The following is a 19,515-nucleotide window of genomic DNA, read 5'->3' on the forward strand; positions in this document are numbered from 1 at the left end:
CTGTCTTTTTTCCAAATAGCTAGTCAATTGCCCCAACATCATTTACTGAATAACTTGTTTTATTCCTTGATTTAAAACAAGTCCTTTGTGATCCATTAAAATCCTCATAAAGTCAGCCACCACAGAACAATGTTTTGGTCAACAATGACTATATACAAAAGTGGTCCCCTAAGATTTTAATAAATCTGAAAAATTCCTATTGCTTAGTGACCTTATAACTATCATAATACATTACTCACATGGTGTAACTGGTGTAAACAAACCGATTGTGCTGCCAGTCCAGTCATATAAAAGTATGGCACGCACAATTATGTACAGCATAATACTTGAATATGGTGGCAAACGACTGTTACTAGTTTACATATTTACTATACTATACTCTTTATCATTATTTTAGAGTGTACTCTAATTTTTTTTAAGTTAATTATAAAACAGCCTCAGGCAGGTTCCTCAGGAGGTATTTCAGAAGAAGGAACTGTTATCGTAGGCCTCAGCCTATAATACACACATTGCCTATGACAGCTGTGTGTGTGTTACTGCCCCTCAAGACTTTCCAGTGGGACAAGACGTAAAGGTAGAAAACGGTGATACTGATGATTCTGACCATGTTTAGGCATAGACTAATGTATGTGTTTGTGTCTTAGTTTTTAATTAAAAGTTTAAAAAGTAAAACATAAAAAAAAGTTAAAAATAGACAAAAGCTTATTGAATAAGGATATAAAGAAAGTATTTTTGTACAGCTGTGCAACATGTCTGTTTTATGCTAAGTGGCGTTACAAGAGTCAAAAAGTTTTTAAAAATTGTAAAGTTTAAAAGTAAAAGTTAGAGCAAACTAAGGTTAATTTATTATTAAAGAAAGATAAAATGTTTTTATAAACTTAGTATAGCCTAAGTGTACAGTGTTTATAAGGTCTAAAGTACGAGTTTATAAAATACGATGGTAATGTTCTAGGCCTTTACATTCACTCACTAACTCACCCAGAGCAATTTCCAGTCCTGCAAATGCCATTCATGGTAGGTACCCCATACAGGTATACCATGTTTTATCTTTTATACCCTATTTTTACTGTACCTTTTCTATGTTTAGATATGTTTGCCTACACAAATACTTACCACTGTGTTACAAGTGCCTCAGTATTCAGTATAGTTAACACAATGCCAGAGTTTCGTAGCCTAAGACCAACAGGCTATATACCATATAGTGTAGGTGTGTAGTATGTTATATCATTTATGTTTGTGTAAATACACTCTGTGATGTGTACACAACAATGAAATTGTCTAACAACACATTTTTCAGGTCATATCCCTCTTAAGTGGCACATGATTGTATAAACTTAGGTATAAACAGACCTAAGTTTTGTACTGCTTTGTACTGCTTTTAAACAGTACAAATAATTAATGCAAATAACTTTTTAAAGTATGCTATGGCAGTGCTTCAAGAGTTATGCATGTACTTTAAAATTCCATTAAAATATATATTTAAAAGTGAACTGTATAGCCATTTATAAAATGTTAAGGAACACCATGTTTAAATGTGCTCTACAGGATGCCTACTTGGGCTAGGACGTAGTGGTCAAAAAGGTGAAAGTGGAGCTAAATGTAAAAATCCACAAAATATGAAAGGGGGGGAAATAGTATCAGATGAAGATAAAATTTGCTTCCCAATGCAAATGTAGCTGATAATCTAGATTAAAAAGATAATTTTTGAAAAAACTACCAAAGTACCAAACTAAAGCCAGCAAAGATAAACTTAAACAAATCATTTCTACAAAACAGCCTGTAAAAAGACACATTTAATCATTAGATACTGATAGTTTCACAAATGAATTCTATTAAAATTTTAAAAAACATATTTCCGATGCAACTTAAATTATCTCAGAAAGCAAAGAATAATGGAAACTTTCCAATGACAGGTAATAGAGATACCTGACAAAAATATCCCTCCCAAAATTTACAAACCAATCTTACTTTTGAAAATCATTTTAAAAAGTAAAAAGAGAAATAGAAAGAAAAAGAAGAGACTTTAGTGATTTTTAAAAATACAGTACTATGGGATTTAAACCAGAAGAGAATGATTAGAAGCAGTGCAATGAAATAAGGTGAAAAAGAAAAAAAAAAATTCATTGTTATACAAACATCAAAAAGCATTATAAAAATCCATTTCTAGCCTGGGCGTAGTGACAGAAACCTGTAATTCTAGCACTTTGTGAGGCTGAGACAGGCAGATTGGTTGAGCTCAGGAGTTCAAGACCAGCCTGGACAACATGGTGAGACCCCATCTCTACAAAAAATACAAAAATTAGCCAACTGTGGCGGCGTGTGCCTATAGTCCCAGCTACTTGGGAGACTGAGGTGGGAGGATCACCTGAGCTCAGGAAGTCAAGGCTGCAGTGAGCTGTGATCAGACCACTGCACTCTAGCCTGGGTGACAGAATGAGAACCTGTCTCAAAAAAAAAAAAAAAAATCCATTTCTGATCAAAAATCTTAATGAAACAGAGTCATTTGTATTCTACCTTAAGACAAAAAGCCAGCATCACACATAATACTGAAAATACTAGAAGCATTTTCATTCTGCAAAAAAGTCAGTCACTATTATTACCGATGTTTTTAACATTTTTCTAAAGGTAAACGATGAAATAACAGAAAGTAGTATAAGTGTAGAAATGTGAGAGGTAAAACTATGTTTAACCAAAGATAAATTGAATGAAAACCCAAAAAACCCAAGAGAGCAAAATTAAAACCATCAAATAGTTTGATAAGATGGCAGTTACACATTTAATAAAAAAAGATGAACAGTCTTCGTACATATGAAGAACCAATAGAAAATATTATGGAACAAAAGATCTCATTTAAAATAGCAATAAAAAGATGAATTATTATGGGGAAATTTATAAGCAACGTATGTTGTCTATATAAAGAAACTATAAGCAGGAAGGGTGGGAGACAGATGAGGGTTGAAAAATTACCTAATGGGTACAATGTTCACTATTTGGGTAATGGGTATACTAGAACCCCAAACCCTACCAGTATGCAATATACTCATTAACAAACGTGCATGTGTACTCCCTGAATCTAAAAATTAAATTAATTTTTAAAAAAGAAAACCTTAACACTAGTAATATATACTGGCTATGTTAAAAAAAATTAAAATGCTCTTACAATGTAAAAAGTACTGAAGAACTTCAAAGACAATGAGGTTTTAGAGGAAGACTTAGTATTTGAGGAAAATTTAGTATTATTATGTTCATTCTCCCATAACTTAGTCTATCTTTTTGAAACTAAGTTTATTCAAAAGTTTACATCGAAAATAAACACCTAAAACATACCAGCAAGATTCTGAAAGTGAGTAATAATTGGGTGTGAGAGGGAATCCAAACTGCCCTGACAAACTACTGAGTTTAGAAAGCTAGTTTAATTAAAACAGTGAGAAACAGGCACATGAAGAGAGAACTCATCAATGGAAGAGTCTGGAACACACCCAAATAAACATATCAGAAATTTATATATTTCACATAAGCCTGGAAAAACTAGATTTAACTAATGAACCCAGTAGGCTTCCTATTTCACTCCTTAGACCAAATAAGTTCCACGTAAATTTTTTAAAAAATGAATGTGAAGTCTTCAAAGAAAAAAAAAAGCCTATTAAGAGTATTAGAAAAAACAAGGGAAAATGTTTCTCATCTCAGATTGGTGAAAGCCTTTCAAACTATAAAAAAAGATTAACCGGACAATTAACTATTATTGTGGAAAATACAGCATAAATGAAAATTCATAAAAATATAAGCTATAAGCTAATTTCCAAATATACAAAGAGCCCCTGCATTAAGTAAAAAAAAAAAAAAAAAAAAGACTACTCAGCAAAATAATAGAATGGGCAAATGACATTAACAGTTGATAGACATAAAAACAAACAATAAAAACAGACAGCATTTAATTAAACATGAAAATGGCTCAACTACAATCAGAAAAGTGAATTAAAACCTAAATGAGTTTCTATTTCAGTTTGATAAACTGAAGATAAAACTGATACCCCACTCCGATAAAAATGAGGACAAACTACATACCTATGGATTTTTTTTTTTTTAATAAGAAAAGTAGTAAAACCACTATGTAGCGTACACACTATGGCAAGAGTGTAGGGAAAAAGCATTCTCATACATCTTTGGTGGGCAAATAAGTATAACCTGTATGGTGGGCAATTTTCATTAAAAATTTAAACGTACATATCTGTTCACCCACATGTTGGTGTCAGCGAGAAAGGTGGAAAAATGTAGAGACATTAAGACCCATGAGATTAAGTAAAAACCATAGAGTCTAGAATTAACAAGTATCAGAGTGAATTCTGAATTTATCTTTACCTATCTACTTGTATGTGTGTATATATGTGTATGTATTAAAAACTTTATAGCCCCAAATTAAATGCAAAGTATCAGTATGAGCTCTAAATTTCTTTATACATGTGTATATATGTGCATATACATATATATATATGTGTTTTTTTTTCACTCCCAGTTCTGACAACTGAAAAGGATTAGTGATGGTAACATACTTAATAGTAATGCGTACCCCTAGTACCCAAACTGTAGTGTCTAAATATCTTTGCCTAATAAATAAACCAAAGCTCCTTAGAGAAAGGGTCAATTCCAGGTCTGGAAGAGACAGTGTTTAAAATGAACCTAGAACACCTTCTCATACCAGAAGGAACAGAACCACTAGGATCCTGTCAAAAGCACTCAGGAGCCAACCTGTAGTCTCCTGGCCAAAGATGGAATAACTTCAACATTAATAACTGAGAGCAATGGATTTGTACCCATAAAATGTTTATATATGAATTTATGACTGCATAACACCAATCAAGCTATATCAAAATATGAACCTTATCTAGATCCTTATTTTTAAAAAGTAAATTTACAAGAAATTAGACAAATGTCAACCCTGACTGGATATTTGATATTTAGGAATATAATTTTTAGGTGTGATAGTAGTACTGTATTTTTTTAAGGCTCTATCATTCGAAGAGCCAACCTACGTTAAAACCTAAATGAAAAAGGAAGGAATCAAAACTCCAGAAACTGGTTCCATCATTTAAGGTTCTATCATCTAAAATGTTTACAGATGAAATGATACAATGACTGTGAATAGCTCCAAAATAAGGAGTGGGCAAGTTGTAGCGAGTGAAATATAGACGAAATAAGATTGGCCCTAAGTCGGTAACTGCTGAAGCTCAATGATGTGCATATGTGAATACATTTTATAATTCTAATTTCTATACTATAAAATGTACACAAAATTTGAGTTTTAAAGCTGAAATAGTTTATTCAGAGGCTTGTCTCTAGTCTTTTGACTATTTATTCTTACACACATTCATTCAAAGCTTACAGCAAATTAAGGAATGGCATATACATAACAGAAAGCACAAAGGTTAAAGATCTAACAAAGGAGGAAAAAACTATGAAAAGTAATTGTGGATTCCACATCTTACGTGGAAAATGTTCTGGAAACAATTAAGTTTGGAAAAATGTTGGGCGAAACAAAATTAAACAGGTTTGTTTACCTCTGGACTTAGTCCATTTAGACTACAGTTCTAAATGGAATATAAAAATGCAGCCTTTCACAAACTTATCTGACAAGAGAATCTTTTGTTAGGGGATCTCTTGCAGAAACAGTGTTTTGCAAAAACTACGGAGAAAACTGACTTGAGATACAGATAATTACCGAAAAGTAAACTGCAATCCTATGGTTCCTTATGTTTTTAGTAACGATAATATAACTAATATATAAAAGAAGGCTAAAAGCAAGTTTAGTAATATTTGTAATGTTATAGAATGTTAAAGCACGAGTTATGAACACAAATACATATAATTATATAATATATATGACCATGCATTTTTAAAAACATGCAAAATCTAATTTTTAGAAGTTACAAAGAAAGACTTCCAATTCTTTAACTCTTGAGTTCAATGCACATGGCTACTTTCCCACAAGCTTCAGACCTCAAGTTACTAATTCTGGTAGCACAGTGCCCATCACATAGCAGCACTTAATAACTATTAAGTATCAGTAAAAACATACACACACACACACACACTCTGCTATGCACATAATTTGACTTCTTTTGGTTGAATCCATTTAGTAAAACATGATTCTCTTTCCCCCTATTTTTTGCTAAGATAGGGTCTGGCTCTGTCGCCCAGGCTGAAGCACAGTGGCATGATCTCAGCTCACTGAAACCTCTGCCTCCTGGGCTCAGGTGATCCTCCCACCTTAGCCTCGCAAACAGCTGGGACTGCAGGTGCACACCACCACACCTGGCTAATTTTTTGGTAGAGATGGGGTTTCTCCATGTTGCCCAGGCTGGTCTCGAACTCCTGGACTCAAGAGATCCACCCCACTCGGCCTCCCAAAATGGTGGGATTACAGGTGTGAGCCACTGCGCCTGGCCCCTCTTTCCTTTTGATATAAAAAATTGTACCTCTCAGCCAGGCACAGTGGCTCACACCTGTAACCCCAGCACTTTGGGATGCTGAGGCAGGTGGATCACTAGGTCAGGAGATCGCGACCATCCTGGCTAACATGGTGAAACCCCGTCTCTACTAAAAATACAAAAAAAAATTAACTGGGCGTGGTGGCAGGCACCTGTAGTCCCAGCTACTCGGGAGGCTGAGGCAGGAGAATGGCATGAAGCCAAGAGAGGCGGAGCTTGCAGTGAGCCGAGATCACACCACTGCACTCCAGCCTGGGCAACACAGCGAGACTCCGCCTCAAAAAAAAAAAAAAATTGTACCTCTGTGAGTTTGGGACTATAGGTTTCATTTTTGTTCTGATTCTTCTAAAACAGCAACTTAATTATTCCTATTCTGAACAGGATCTTGGGCTCCTACAAAGGTACAGTAACAATTCAGTGCAGAAAAGATAATATTCAAATCAGTCATGGAAGAGACGACTGCTTTATTCTTGTCTGAGTACTTATCCAACTTTAGTACTTTGGCATGGTGATAGACAAAAAATAGAAAATAAGGTAATAGGAACCATCTTCTAGGTAACAAGGCAGAGTCAAACCATAAACCATCTTAACCTAAAGCTAACAGTGTTCTGCTTATACTGATAGTCTTTAAAATGCTTCAATATTTTTCCTGAGGAAAACTTCTCACTTTTCAGTTATATCTGAATGTCTCAATTACCTTATTTATTCTTGTACTTTCACCTTGAAATACTATGCATCTATTGATTATAGAAAATAAATTCATTCACTCATCTAGGATAATGGTCCAGAAAACAAGAACAATGTAATGTTTGACAGTAAACATTGGCAAGGGCTGACAGTTTTTTCTTGGGAAGGCCTATCCTTTACTGCAAGTTCATGTTCTCCTACATTTTCAGTGTTAAAATTTCCTTTATTTTATATAACAATGGTGATAGAACATGACAATCTTTTTGTATTTTTAAAGTATTCTTCCCTGGCAAAATAAAAAATTGATACCTCTATGACAAACACACAAATTTTTAAATTCCTAAACTTTACTGTTCCCTGAAATCCAAAAGTTTGAAGACCACTGCTTTATATGTATCCTGCTTGTATAAGATAAGCTTCAACTTAATTTTCTATTCTTTTCAACATTACAAAATTTTAAGAAACTTTCTGGCTTAAGGATATGCTTATGCTTTAACAACTTTTGTAACTAAAAATCTAAACATTTATCATAGCAGTGGTCATTACTCTTTCTTTTTAGTCTATTAAGTAAATCCAACTAAAGCTATTTCCTCTAAATAGGTAATTCTCATTAGACCTAACTTGGCCTTAGTTATTCTGTCACTTATTCAACCTTCATGTAATTCAGTGCTAAAGTCTTCCTTATACATTAATCCCTGGTATTTTTTATTGCTATTAACTTTGAAAAATACATTGTATAAACGCCTAAGGTACAAAAAGCAAGACCCAAGAAAGAAGGTACGTGTCAAAAGTCTTTCCGCGAGCAAAATTTCCAAAAATTATTTAAGAAGAGGTTTTAATTTTTTCTCAGTCATATAAGCAAGCAAGGGAAGTAGTACATATTTAAAGTTCTTAATAAATCCACAAATTTGGCAATATCTGAACCATTTGTACAGTAACAACTATCATTATTTTATAATACCACTATTCCCTAGAAAATACATAAAACATAAAACTACCTATCTAGCAAGAGACTAAAAATTATCAACTGAAGCCACCACTGAAAGGAAGCTTATTCTAAACTTGCACTTAACAATACCCTGGAGAGAACATTTAATCAAAGATCTACCTTTTTCAATATAACATACACACATACAAGCTTATGAGTTTTAAAATCTCATCAATTTTAAATTACTTTTTACTTTCACAAAAGAACATTAAAGAAATGATTATTCAAAGCTAGCTTTAAAAAGAGAACACCCTAAGATCAGGAATTCCTATTTTATGAAATAATGTACTACCCCCTACCTCTACCCCCAAAACTAGATTTTTTCAAGGCTCCAGTTGAATGACTTATCAGACCCATAGTCTTATGGTTACAATGCCCCAAGGGCAACTTCTACCAGGTAAGCAATGTACCACTGTGCTGGCAGAGAACATTCACTACAAAGAGGATAAATAAATGTAGAGGTTTTTTCAAAACTTATTTAAGTTGAAATCAACTTAAAACTTCTGAAAAGCATCTCACTCTTTCATTGCTTTCATTTGGAAAACTATTTCATCCCTGGAACAATGTCAAGGACAAAACAGTGACACTGTCTTCTCTACAATTCCTGAAGAAAGAACACACAGGGCAAAAAAGGCTCCTATGAATCCCCTACACCTCACTCCCATTTTCCTTTTTTTTTAATCTTTGAAACCCAAATGAAAGACAAGGTCAGTCCTTGGAAAGACAATTCAAGATTGATAGTTTAAGGTAACTTTACTAAGAGTACCCTCAAAGTTAGAGGTATATACCATGTCTTAGGCAAAAAATCATAGAAGTCTAGTTGGGGCTATGCTGAACTAGGGACACTTCTTTTAGAGTTCAACCTGATGAGACCAGGAAGCAGTAGATGAGGAATGGCTAAGATGGGCAGACATTAGAACTGCTTGTACCTTATCCCTCACCACTCATTCTGCCAAAGCAGATCCTGTTTTGGGTCAGCTGAAAAAAAAGAATAATGGGTAGTGGGGTGGCCCTATCTACTATGAAAAAGAAAGAAAGGAGAATCCCTGGTATCTCACGACAGCACAATTTGACATTCCACTTGGTGACTATGTATTTTAATTGTATTATGTTACACACAGAATTGCTTATAACTGCATTAGGACATTCTTTGAGGGCATGAATTCCACTTCAGGTGTTCTACCTATTGTCAAAGCATATTATTTAGTAAGTTAAAAAATTCATTTATATTAAAACTTAAAAGTAATACTTATAAATCATTTAAATCTGAATTGATAAATTATTTTTAAAACTTACTGCTTCAGCTTCTGCTCTTGTCTTGAATGTAATTACTGCATGAAGTGAAGAATCATCAATCTGACAATCTTCAATTTCACCATATTGCTTTAAATTAAAAAAAAAGTATTTCCTCCAAATAAATATTTTGAAATATCCAAAAATCCTAATGGTATTAAAAAACATTAAAATACTAATAAATATAACCCAGAATACATAACAATTCATAATGGTTAACAGAAAAGTATGGTGAGTAATTTATTTTAGTACTTGATAAGATAAAAGGTGGTCCTGTCTTCCAATCTTACATACAATTCACACTTCCCAGAATTAATAAAACTTATACTCGATTGAACTATGCTTTAAATGAAGGAAATAATGGTCAAAGCCTGAGCGTTCTTGCTAACTAACTTTCCTCTTATACTCACTAAACCAATCCCAAGATAAACTCTTTCTTAAGCAACATACTGAATCCTCAGAATTTGTGAGTTTTTGGTATCATTCCCAATAAATGGGGAAAGAAAGAAAAAGAAAATTTAAGTAACTTCCCCAAAGTTAATTGTTAATTAATGGGAAGAGATTCCAGGTCTCTTGATTCAAAAGTTTAACACCCTAACTGACCATGGTTTTGCTTACTACACACTCTACTGTACTTTATAGTTGTTTAGAACATTTAAAAGCTACATTATATTATCCCTGTTTTTGGTTTGTTGGATTTTTTTCCCTCATGTGTGGGAGGATTTTTCTACAAACAGCAACCTTTATCCCACAAAATTCTAGTCCTTTATATATCATTATCAATACCTTCCTAATTATCCCCCCCAAAAATTATAACTATAATCTCATTAGCTCCACACATATCATAGAAATGTTCTGTAGAGCACAGTAAAGAGAATGTCCTAGAGCCACTAAGATTCTAGCTCTGCCAGTTATTAGCTGTGTAAACAAGTTACTTAACCTCATCATGCATCATTTTCTTCACCTCTAAAATGGGCGTAATAAAGGTATCTACCTCACAGGGTTATCCAAATAACTCATAATGAATTATTGTAAGGCACTCAGAGGGCATACCTGCCACAAAGTAAGTGCTCTATAGGTTTTTAGTTATAATTTTTATTACTATTACTACTGGTACTGGAAGATACAGCATTTTTGTTAATCACAATTTGTAATAGTTAATGGTCCTTTAACATCACAGATATTAAATAATGTAAATTTTTTTCCTCTGACATCCATCATGTGTTCAAATCATAGGTTGAGAGAAAAGAAGCTAAACTTCAACTAAATCTGTGCTCATACTTAAGACTAATAATTTAAATGTGAACTTTGGAGTGAAATTTCAATGTCCAAATGCATGTCAGAAGTTTCATTTAGAGGCTCTGAATACTTCTCAGCCAAAAGCACCTTAGTCTCACCAAAACATAAATCACAACAAACTCACTTTGTCTGTTTGGATTATTTTAGCACATTCATTGTTAGTTTCCTGATTAGCTGTAAAACTATACACAACATACAAATTATCTGGCTCTCCTTTCTCTTGTGGAAGGTGTGGAAGTGGGGTACACAGCAGGGAAAAGATGGGCAAGATTTATTTCCAAGCTCCTTTCTAGTTCTCTTAATTCCTTTCTTTATCCCTTTAAATCCACCAAGAACAGGACTTTAGACTCCTCATTCTTAAATACTAATCATTTTGGTTATTTCTTAAACATAAGCCATTTCTGTCAATATCTCCTTATGTCCTGACAAAATATCTGTAACTGCTGCAAGCCTCCAATATGATTTTTAAACACCTAAGTCTGAATTTTCAAAAGGTTAAATCATTTATGTACCTACCTACTAGCTTACCTATTCTTTAAGATCTAAATTACAGTTTTACTACTTTATGAAACTTTCCTCTATTGTTCTTTTTTCCATCATATGCCAGCGTGATACTTCTCTAAGTTACTAAAGTATTTATAGTGCTTAATAAATTATAATTTGATTATAAATTATGTCTGTAGTTTATTCTGTGTTAAACTGATACATGTAAAAGCCTTGAGGATAAAGAACTGATTATTTCCTTCATATCTCCAGAGCAACTACTATTAAATATAATGCTGAGGGTAAAACTGATGCTTAGTAACCAACCTTTGGGATACCACTAAGAATCACAGCATTTGAGATGAAAGGGCCATTCAGCAAGTATAATCTTCATTTTGAACATGAGCCTAATAAATCCCAGGAAGTCCAAGTTAAATAATGGATTAACAGAGACTAGAATCCCATTCTCCCTTCTTGTAGGTCAATATATTACCATTATATAAAGTCTTTTTCATTACATCCTGACACTGACGGAGGCAACTTCAAGATCATAGGTCAAAATTTTATCTTGTTTCAGTACTGGGTCAGGTAGATCAAGAATACATTTTTAACAAACACAAACCTTATTTTAAAAATCTGGATGGCCCATGCAATATGTTAACTTTTTCTTTAAAAGTAAATATCAAATCAAACTAAACTACAAGACTTCCCTCTCTGAAACAGCAAAGTTTATATTGTTCATTTCACAATATTTCATGGCCTACTAAGTGTAAGAATAGTAATGTCTCTTCTAGATAATTATACAAATCCTACAGTTTGTTTTTAAATTAACAAAAAAATTAAAGATTAAACTCTTTGTTCAGATTAACGAGTTGAAATTACTTATGTCCTTTTCATAACTTCCTCTTTAATTATGTCTACTATCCCCAATGATGATTATCAGCATTTGTTTTGTTGAGCAGTAAGAAAGTACCGCAAAATGAGGAAGAAGATCTTCTCTATCGCTCTCCGTAAATGCAGAAATCTCCAATGCCCTGGGACGGTGATCCACCACAGCATGACCAGGCACACCTCGCCCTCGCCCTCGCCCCCTGCCTCGGCCATGAACTGCACCTCGACCTCTTGAATGAATTCCTCTGCCCCGACCAGATGAAAGAATCCCTCGTTTGGCAGCCTAGAAGAGATTAGACACACAGGTTAAACAATGCTGTGATTACTAACACAAGCCAAGCATTACACTCTGGCAGATGAATAAAACTTTAATGCAATTTGACAATGTATTCAAATGCCCTATAAAAGGATCACATAATTTAAATTGGGGTTTTAGTTTAGTGAAAGTAAATGTAGGTGGCTAGTAAACTGAAACAAAAAAATAACACCGAGGTCTTGGAATTACTAAATGTGCCTTTTTCTAAGTTCTTGCTCTCTAAGACATCAGGATATATCACAAAAAGATCAGCAACTCCTGATTTCCAAGTATACAGTGTTAAATGTTACTTCAGAAGTCAGGATAATAAACAGATAATACCTACATTCACAATAAATACATTTTTTCCAGTTATGATTTTCTATTTGTTTGCCAACTGACTTCAATAGGTACAGTTATCTCAAATCATTTTAATTACTTATCACTAACATCATTATAGAACCGATGTAACACATTGATATTCTACATTATTCTGTATGATGATGGCACACCACTCCTTCATTCCACAAATACTTAATGTGCACTTTCTGTGTGCAAGTCTTTACCCTCATGAAACCCAAGTCGTAAGTGTAAAGAAGCATTAAACAACTAAGTTATGGCCAGGCGTGGTGGCTCACGCCTGTAATCCCAAAACTTTAGGAGGCCGAGGCAGGCAGATCAACTGAGGCCAAAAGTTCAAGACCAGCCTGACCAACATGGAAAAACCTCATCTCTACTAAAAATACTGAAAATTAGCCAGGCACTGTGCCTGTAGTCCCAGCTACTCGGGAGGCTGAGGCAGGGGAATCACTTGAACCTGGGAGGCAGAGGTTGCAGCGAGCCGAGATCGCGCCACTACACTCCAGCCTGGGCGACAGAGCAAGATTCCATCTTAAAAAACAACAAGAACAACTAAGTTATTTAACTATATTAATGAGAAGTGACTCAAAACGTGAAGAAATGCTTTAAGATTCGAGAAGAACTTCAAAGATTTGCAGTGAATAACCCACTAGAATGTATGTTCCCTCAAGATATTTTTTTTTCCATTTTATTCTCCGCTTTATTCCCAGCAGTAGCTGGTGGACTGTATTTAATACTTGTTCAATGAATCAAAGGAGGAGCAAAGAAAAAAGGCAAGAATGAGGTAGGGGTTACGGCATGAAAAAAAGGACCAACGCTGAAAGAAATGTAATTTCCCAAAGATTGAATATAATCCAATGTAGCTGGATGGAGAGATAAGCCTGGAGAAAGGCAGAGTCAGATTACACATAACTTTAAGGATCATGTTAAGGATTCTGAGTTTTATCCCAACAGCCATGAAAATAAATTAAAAGATTTTAAGCAGTAAAAGAGTGATGTAACCAAATCAGTGCTGAAGAGGATATTCTGGCTAGAGTTTTAAGAACAGAGTAGAAGGAAGAAAAGAAGCTGGGAAACCATTCAGTATGCCACTACAAAAGACCTGAAGAAGGAAGTCTGGACTACAGTAGTGGCAATGGAGATAGAAGTAAACGCATTTAAGATACATTTAGGAGTAACATATATAAAATTTGATAATTAATTAGATATAGATGCTGAAGCAAAGGGAGAAATCAATTAAGACTGCCAGATTTCTGGTTTGTATAACTGTACAGATGGGGTGTAGGAGCAAGATAAGCAAAATTTTGAAGATGTTGAGTCTTAGATGTGAGATACCCAAATGGAAGTGTGAAGCAGGCACAGCTGCCAAATCTCTGCTAGTATAGGTATTTCAGTTTCTGCATCTCAAGACAGTTAATCTTAGCATTAGCTAAAATAATCATCTAATATCCAAATAATAATGCCAAGTGAAATAAGCCAGGCAAAGAAATACAAATACTGTATGATCTCACTTATACATGGAATCTAAAACAAACAAACTCATAGAAGCAGACAGCAGAATGGTGGTTACCAGGGGCTGTGGGGACAGGAAGAATGGAGAGATGTTGGTCAAAGTGTACAATGTTTCAGTCAGATAGGAAGAGTAAGTTCTAGAGATCTATTGTACAGCACTGGTTGGTGACCGCAGTTGTTAATAATTATTGTATACTTGAAAATTGCTGAGACAGCAGAGTTTAAATGTTCAATTTTCATCAAAAAAATCACAAGTATGTGGGGTGATGGACATGTTAGCTTGACGTAATCAATTCACAACTTACACATATATCAAAACATTTTGGATTATCATATATATAATTCTTCATTTGTCAATATAACAAAATAACACGTAATAATAAATTTTGAAGCTCAAGGATTAACATTAGTAATAGAACAGTATATACGGAAGTATGCTCTGAGGAATATTAATGCCTCAAAATGCTCCTTGAAAAGGAGGGTCCTTGGACAAATAAACTTGAGTAACACTGAATACTTAATATGTATTTTTAGAGATTCAGAAATTAAAAGCCTCTAAGAAACCCCACAGTAAAAACGCATATCCAGTATAACCTGTTCTAAGGTTGTATTATTTAGCCTAAGAACCCTTTTTCACCAGTTTTCTATTAACAACTAATGGAATGACTGTGGTGAATGAACACACTCTGGGAAGTACTGCATTACTGCATAAAACTAATATTCACTGAAAACTAAACGTAAGCCGTGATAAAGGAAAAACAGAAAATGTCATTCAGTGTTTAACTATGTTATAATAAAAAAGCAAAACACAGAATAATAAGGAATTTTGTTAATGCTATTATTTATTTAAATTATGGGCCAGAATTTTGAAAATGATATTTTGTTTCAAAGATTCCACCAACACTGGCATAAAATCGCTACAATGGGAAAAACACAATTTCTCTATTAACATAAAAGAAATATTTTTCAAACTTTTTTTTTCCCCAAAAAAAATACTGGGCAGGACACACATGCAACCACATCAAGTTTCCAGAGAATGCAAAGGTATGAACATTTAGGACAACATCCTATGGCTTCCTATGACTTTCAGAGAAGACAGAGCTTTAAGGCAAGTATGGTAGCTACTAAATGTTAAGTCTTTAATACCTGGATGGCAGTATTCAAAACAGATTTCTACCGTGTCCAAAAAATGATCAAGTTGCCAACAAATTAAGAAAAAAGCATTAATCTCAGCTAAAGCTAAATAATCTAAAGTATAAAAATCTTAAATTCCTGTATCAAACCACAATACAGACATGTGCCAACTATATTAATGACGTTAATGTCTATTTCAAAATACAGTTCCAATCTTTGAACCTCTTTTTGCTATTCAAAAATTCTCTCTCATATCATATAACAGGAATCAATTTCACTAGGAGTTGTTTCTTATATAAATAACCATCTAACTAAATTACAAGAAAGAAGTTTATTTCTCTTTTCTAAACATCCACAGCACCATCTATAGGCAAAACTCAAGTAAACATATTCTTCAAAATAGTTCTCAATATAGTTCTCCAACTAAAACTCACATACAGCAACTCAATTTATATGCAAAGAATATCTCCATAAGAATACCTGAAAAGACTTTATTATAAGTTTTCTATTCCAGGGAGGACAGACCAAAAATAGAAAAGAAATAAAATTCATTAGAAATGGAGGAACTTGGGGATATAGGCAGAATTACTGCCACTCCTCATTAAATAAGATTTTATCTAGTACCTCTGAAAAATTTGTTGACCTCTTCCCTCTTTCCTATATTAACATCTCAATATGTATGCCAGGGATTACCAACAATTACTAATGAGAATGAAGGGAAGGGAATATATTTTTAAATTGACCACTACAACTACATTTGCTTCTTTTAAGCCTACTGTGTAGTTGTGATTAAACATACTTCCAGCTGTAATTCTGTATACTTTCTCCTAAGTTCAGTGACTTCTTCTCCAGCCTGCATCTTCTTATATAAATCCAGTTCTGTGTCAAGTAATTCCTTCTGCATCTAAAAAATAGTAATTAATATTTTAGGTGACAGTAATTACTATCCTGTATTGATACAAACCTTTTTAAAGTAACTTTTACACAGTCCCATTTAATCCATATATTTCTATCTCCAGTATAATCACTCTAGTCCAAGCCAAAATACTCCACACCTCCACAATAACTGCGACAGCTTCCTAACTTGTTGCTACTTTCACTGATTTTCCTATAATTCATTTTCCATACAGCAGCCAGAAGGAGATTTACATAGACTGATATGGGGTAATTAAAGGAAATAACTGAAAGGAAAAGTAAAAAACAAACCCTAAAAAACCAAGGTGCTAATGAGCAATACAGAGTATGTTTTTATGTAGAAAACATACCTATCTACATTCATACATTTACAAAAAGAAAAACTAGGATAAACCAGAACTAATGATACTGGTGACCTATAAGGGATGGGTGGGGACAGAGTGCCAGGAGTCAAAGGGAAAGGGGTCTTTTATGTATTCCTTTTTATAGTTTTGCTTTTGAACCGTGAGAATTGTTTCACTTGTTCAAAGAATAAAATACAATCTGCAAGAATTGGGGCCAGGGAGAGGCGATCCAAAACTGAATACAAATGCAAATAGATTTAACTTTATCAAATTAGTAACAACTACACAAAAGGGGGAAAAAAAGTAATTTTAGACCACAGTTCTGACTTTACACCTTTAGTGGAATACACCGAGGCTGTAAAGAACGTAAATAAATTTTGAATTTTATATTTAGTTAGTTGTTGGAAGTGGTATTGTTGTAGCAATTTTTGAGCTACTTTGAACGTATTATAGCACTGTGTTTAATAATCATATATTGATATTAGTGGAACGAAGTCGTCATTATGGGAACAGAAATAAAATATGAAATAAGGAAGAGCCATGTGATGTTCGGTTTGAATTTAAAATATCAATTAGAGTCATGACCTTATACATATATACATACAGACACACCAAGTATAAACATTGTATAACCCTGTTTTTTTCTTAATCACTTATTACCATCTATGTAGATTGATCTACCTGATCAACCTGAATTTTCCCCTTTTCAATCAATCCACCATGTACGGTGTTGTCAGAATGTTATTCATACTTGTCTATTATTAACCCTCTATATCACCAACTACTATTATATAAAACTCAAACCCTTAGTCAAGTAGTCAAGTACCTATATCACTTTGTCCTCAAGCAGCCTTTTCAAGATTACCCATGACTATTTTTCTAATTAGTGACTTTCCAACTATAACTCCACAGAATTTAAAAGATTAGTAGAGTTTACTTGTTTGTACTTTTTTATTTATGGCAGGGGGAGAATGGTACATACAATGGTCAGATTTTGAACAGAAGATATTACCTACAAGAAAAACTGAATCGTAAAAATGTAGTGTCTAATGCTTGTTAATAAGTAATAATATGAACAACAATGAAATTAAAATACCTGAGTCTTGGTTTTTATACTTTTTGGAAGACAGCGTCCAGGAGAAGCAGCTTTGACCTCATCTTTCAACTTGGTAATATTTTTTGTCAAAACCTCTAAAGTTTTCATTATTTCTGCTTTATCTTCAGACTTCATTGTTTTGTTTTTCTCCAGTTTTGAAATTAACATCTGCCAAATTTTTAAAAAGAGAAAAATAAAGCTAATTACTCCTATTATCATTAACAAAACAAACACTGCAAAGTAATTTAAAAATAAATATTACTACTTTTTTTAGTTTATGCATTCGTGAGAAGGCTAACAACCATGAATTATCTAAAGATAGCAGAATAGCAGATTTGGTGATGCTAACTTTATCTCAACTCAAGTTTTACTCTTGGTTAAATTTGTGAAGAACTGTTACTATTTGGGTCTCTCAGAACATAAGTTTGAAGCACACAACCAGAAGAAACTCAATTCTATCGCTGAAAAATTATCAATTTGAAAAATATATTAACAATTTTACTTTCTAATCCATTTGTTGATGTTATGCCTCTAAGTATTCCCACTATCAATGTCATCTCCAGCCCAGAAAGAACCAGAGGAAAAGTTTTATGGTTTCTTTCATACAATGAGATATTAGAAAAAATGAATGTTTAATTACTTTTTCACCTGAGAATGGTATTCCCAACATGAACAGGAAACAACAAGATAAGCAAGATAGTATGGGTAAAAGAAGCCACATGATTTATTGTAGGTTTCCTGAATTAGGATGGCTTCAGTTTTTGGTTTTGTAAAGCACTGTGATTTTTCTTAATCAAGTATATCCAACTTTAAATTAGAAAAGACACACATTTCAAATCAAAATGTAGTTTCTGTATTTTCAACATTTTGAAATGTCATACTACTAACCTTCATTACTAGACATAATCAAGAACTGAGACTAATTAAATGTCATAAATTAGAGTAACTCAGTCCAAAAGAAAGAACCCAAGTCACATAAGTAATTTTTAATTTTCTAGCAGTCACATTAAAAACATAAAAAGAAACAAATACAATTTAATAAAATATTTTGCTTAACCTAATATATCCAAAATGTGACATTTCAACAATTATTGTGATGTTTTATTTTTTTCTTTGTACATTTTGAGATCTAGTGTATATTTTACACTTATAGCACATCTCAATTTGGACTAGACACATTCCAAATGCTCAACAGTCAGATGTGGCTATCGACAGTCACATGTGGCTACTAACTGCTATACTAAACAACACAGGACTAGAGGATCCTAAGCTAGTGAAGAAAGGTACATATCAATACTGAGAAAAAAGGTTCTATTTAATTATCTGTTGAAAAAACTACTGTGCAGCAACACAACTGAATGAACACCTTAATTTCATGTTGATAACTATAGTACCAGTTAAAGTATAAAGTATACCCACCATTTGATGTATGCTCTTCATCTCCAATATTATCACTGACAAATATTTGCTTTACCATTACCAATTATAGTAAATCTTTTTATGACTAGGTAGCATAAGATTAAGTTCACTCCAAATTATAACATTTGCAATTCTGCCAAATCTAACTTTAACATTTTACCTTCTGTGTTTCAATGTGCTTTTCTAAAATTTCTTGTTTCCTTTTCCTTACATCCTGCTGAAGTTTCAATGCCTCCTAGAATCAGGAATCAAAAATATCATTAGAATATTACTAAGGATAAACAATATTATTCAAGAGAAGAGAAATAGTTGTA

At 33.4% G+C, this 19,515-nt stretch overlaps 1 protein-coding gene across 50 annotated transcripts in view; it reads right to left on the reverse strand.

Annotated features, from left to right (window-relative positions):
* The window catches only part of RBM26 (RNA binding motif protein 26), a 99,233-nt gene that overhangs the window by 13,025 nt on the left and 66,693 nt on the right, over positions 1–19,515 (reverse strand). For all 50 annotated transcript variants that reach the window (XR_008620657.2, XR_008620656.2, XM_055096896.2 and 47 more), the window contains 5 exons: positions 19,362–19,436; positions 17,783–17,950; positions 16,227–16,331; positions 12,209–12,409; positions 9,457–9,543 (listed from right to left, as the gene is read on the reverse strand). Coding sequence is in view for 48 of the 50 variants with exons in the window: in XM_055096896.2 (XP_054952871.1) it covers positions 9,457–9,543; positions 12,209–12,409; positions 16,227–16,331; positions 17,783–17,950; positions 19,362–19,436 (636 nt within the window). In the remaining 2 variants the exon portion in view is untranslated. The remainder of the gene's footprint in view (positions 1–9,456; positions 9,544–12,208; positions 12,410–16,226; positions 16,332–17,782; positions 17,951–19,361; positions 19,437–19,515) is intronic.

The sequence above is a fragment of the Pan paniscus genome, chromosome 14 (genome assembly GCF_029289425.2).
Source record: "Pan paniscus chromosome 14, NHGRI_mPanPan1-v2.0_pri, whole genome shotgun sequence".
Lineage (NCBI taxonomy): Eukaryota > Metazoa > Chordata > Mammalia > Primates > Hominidae > Pan > Pan paniscus.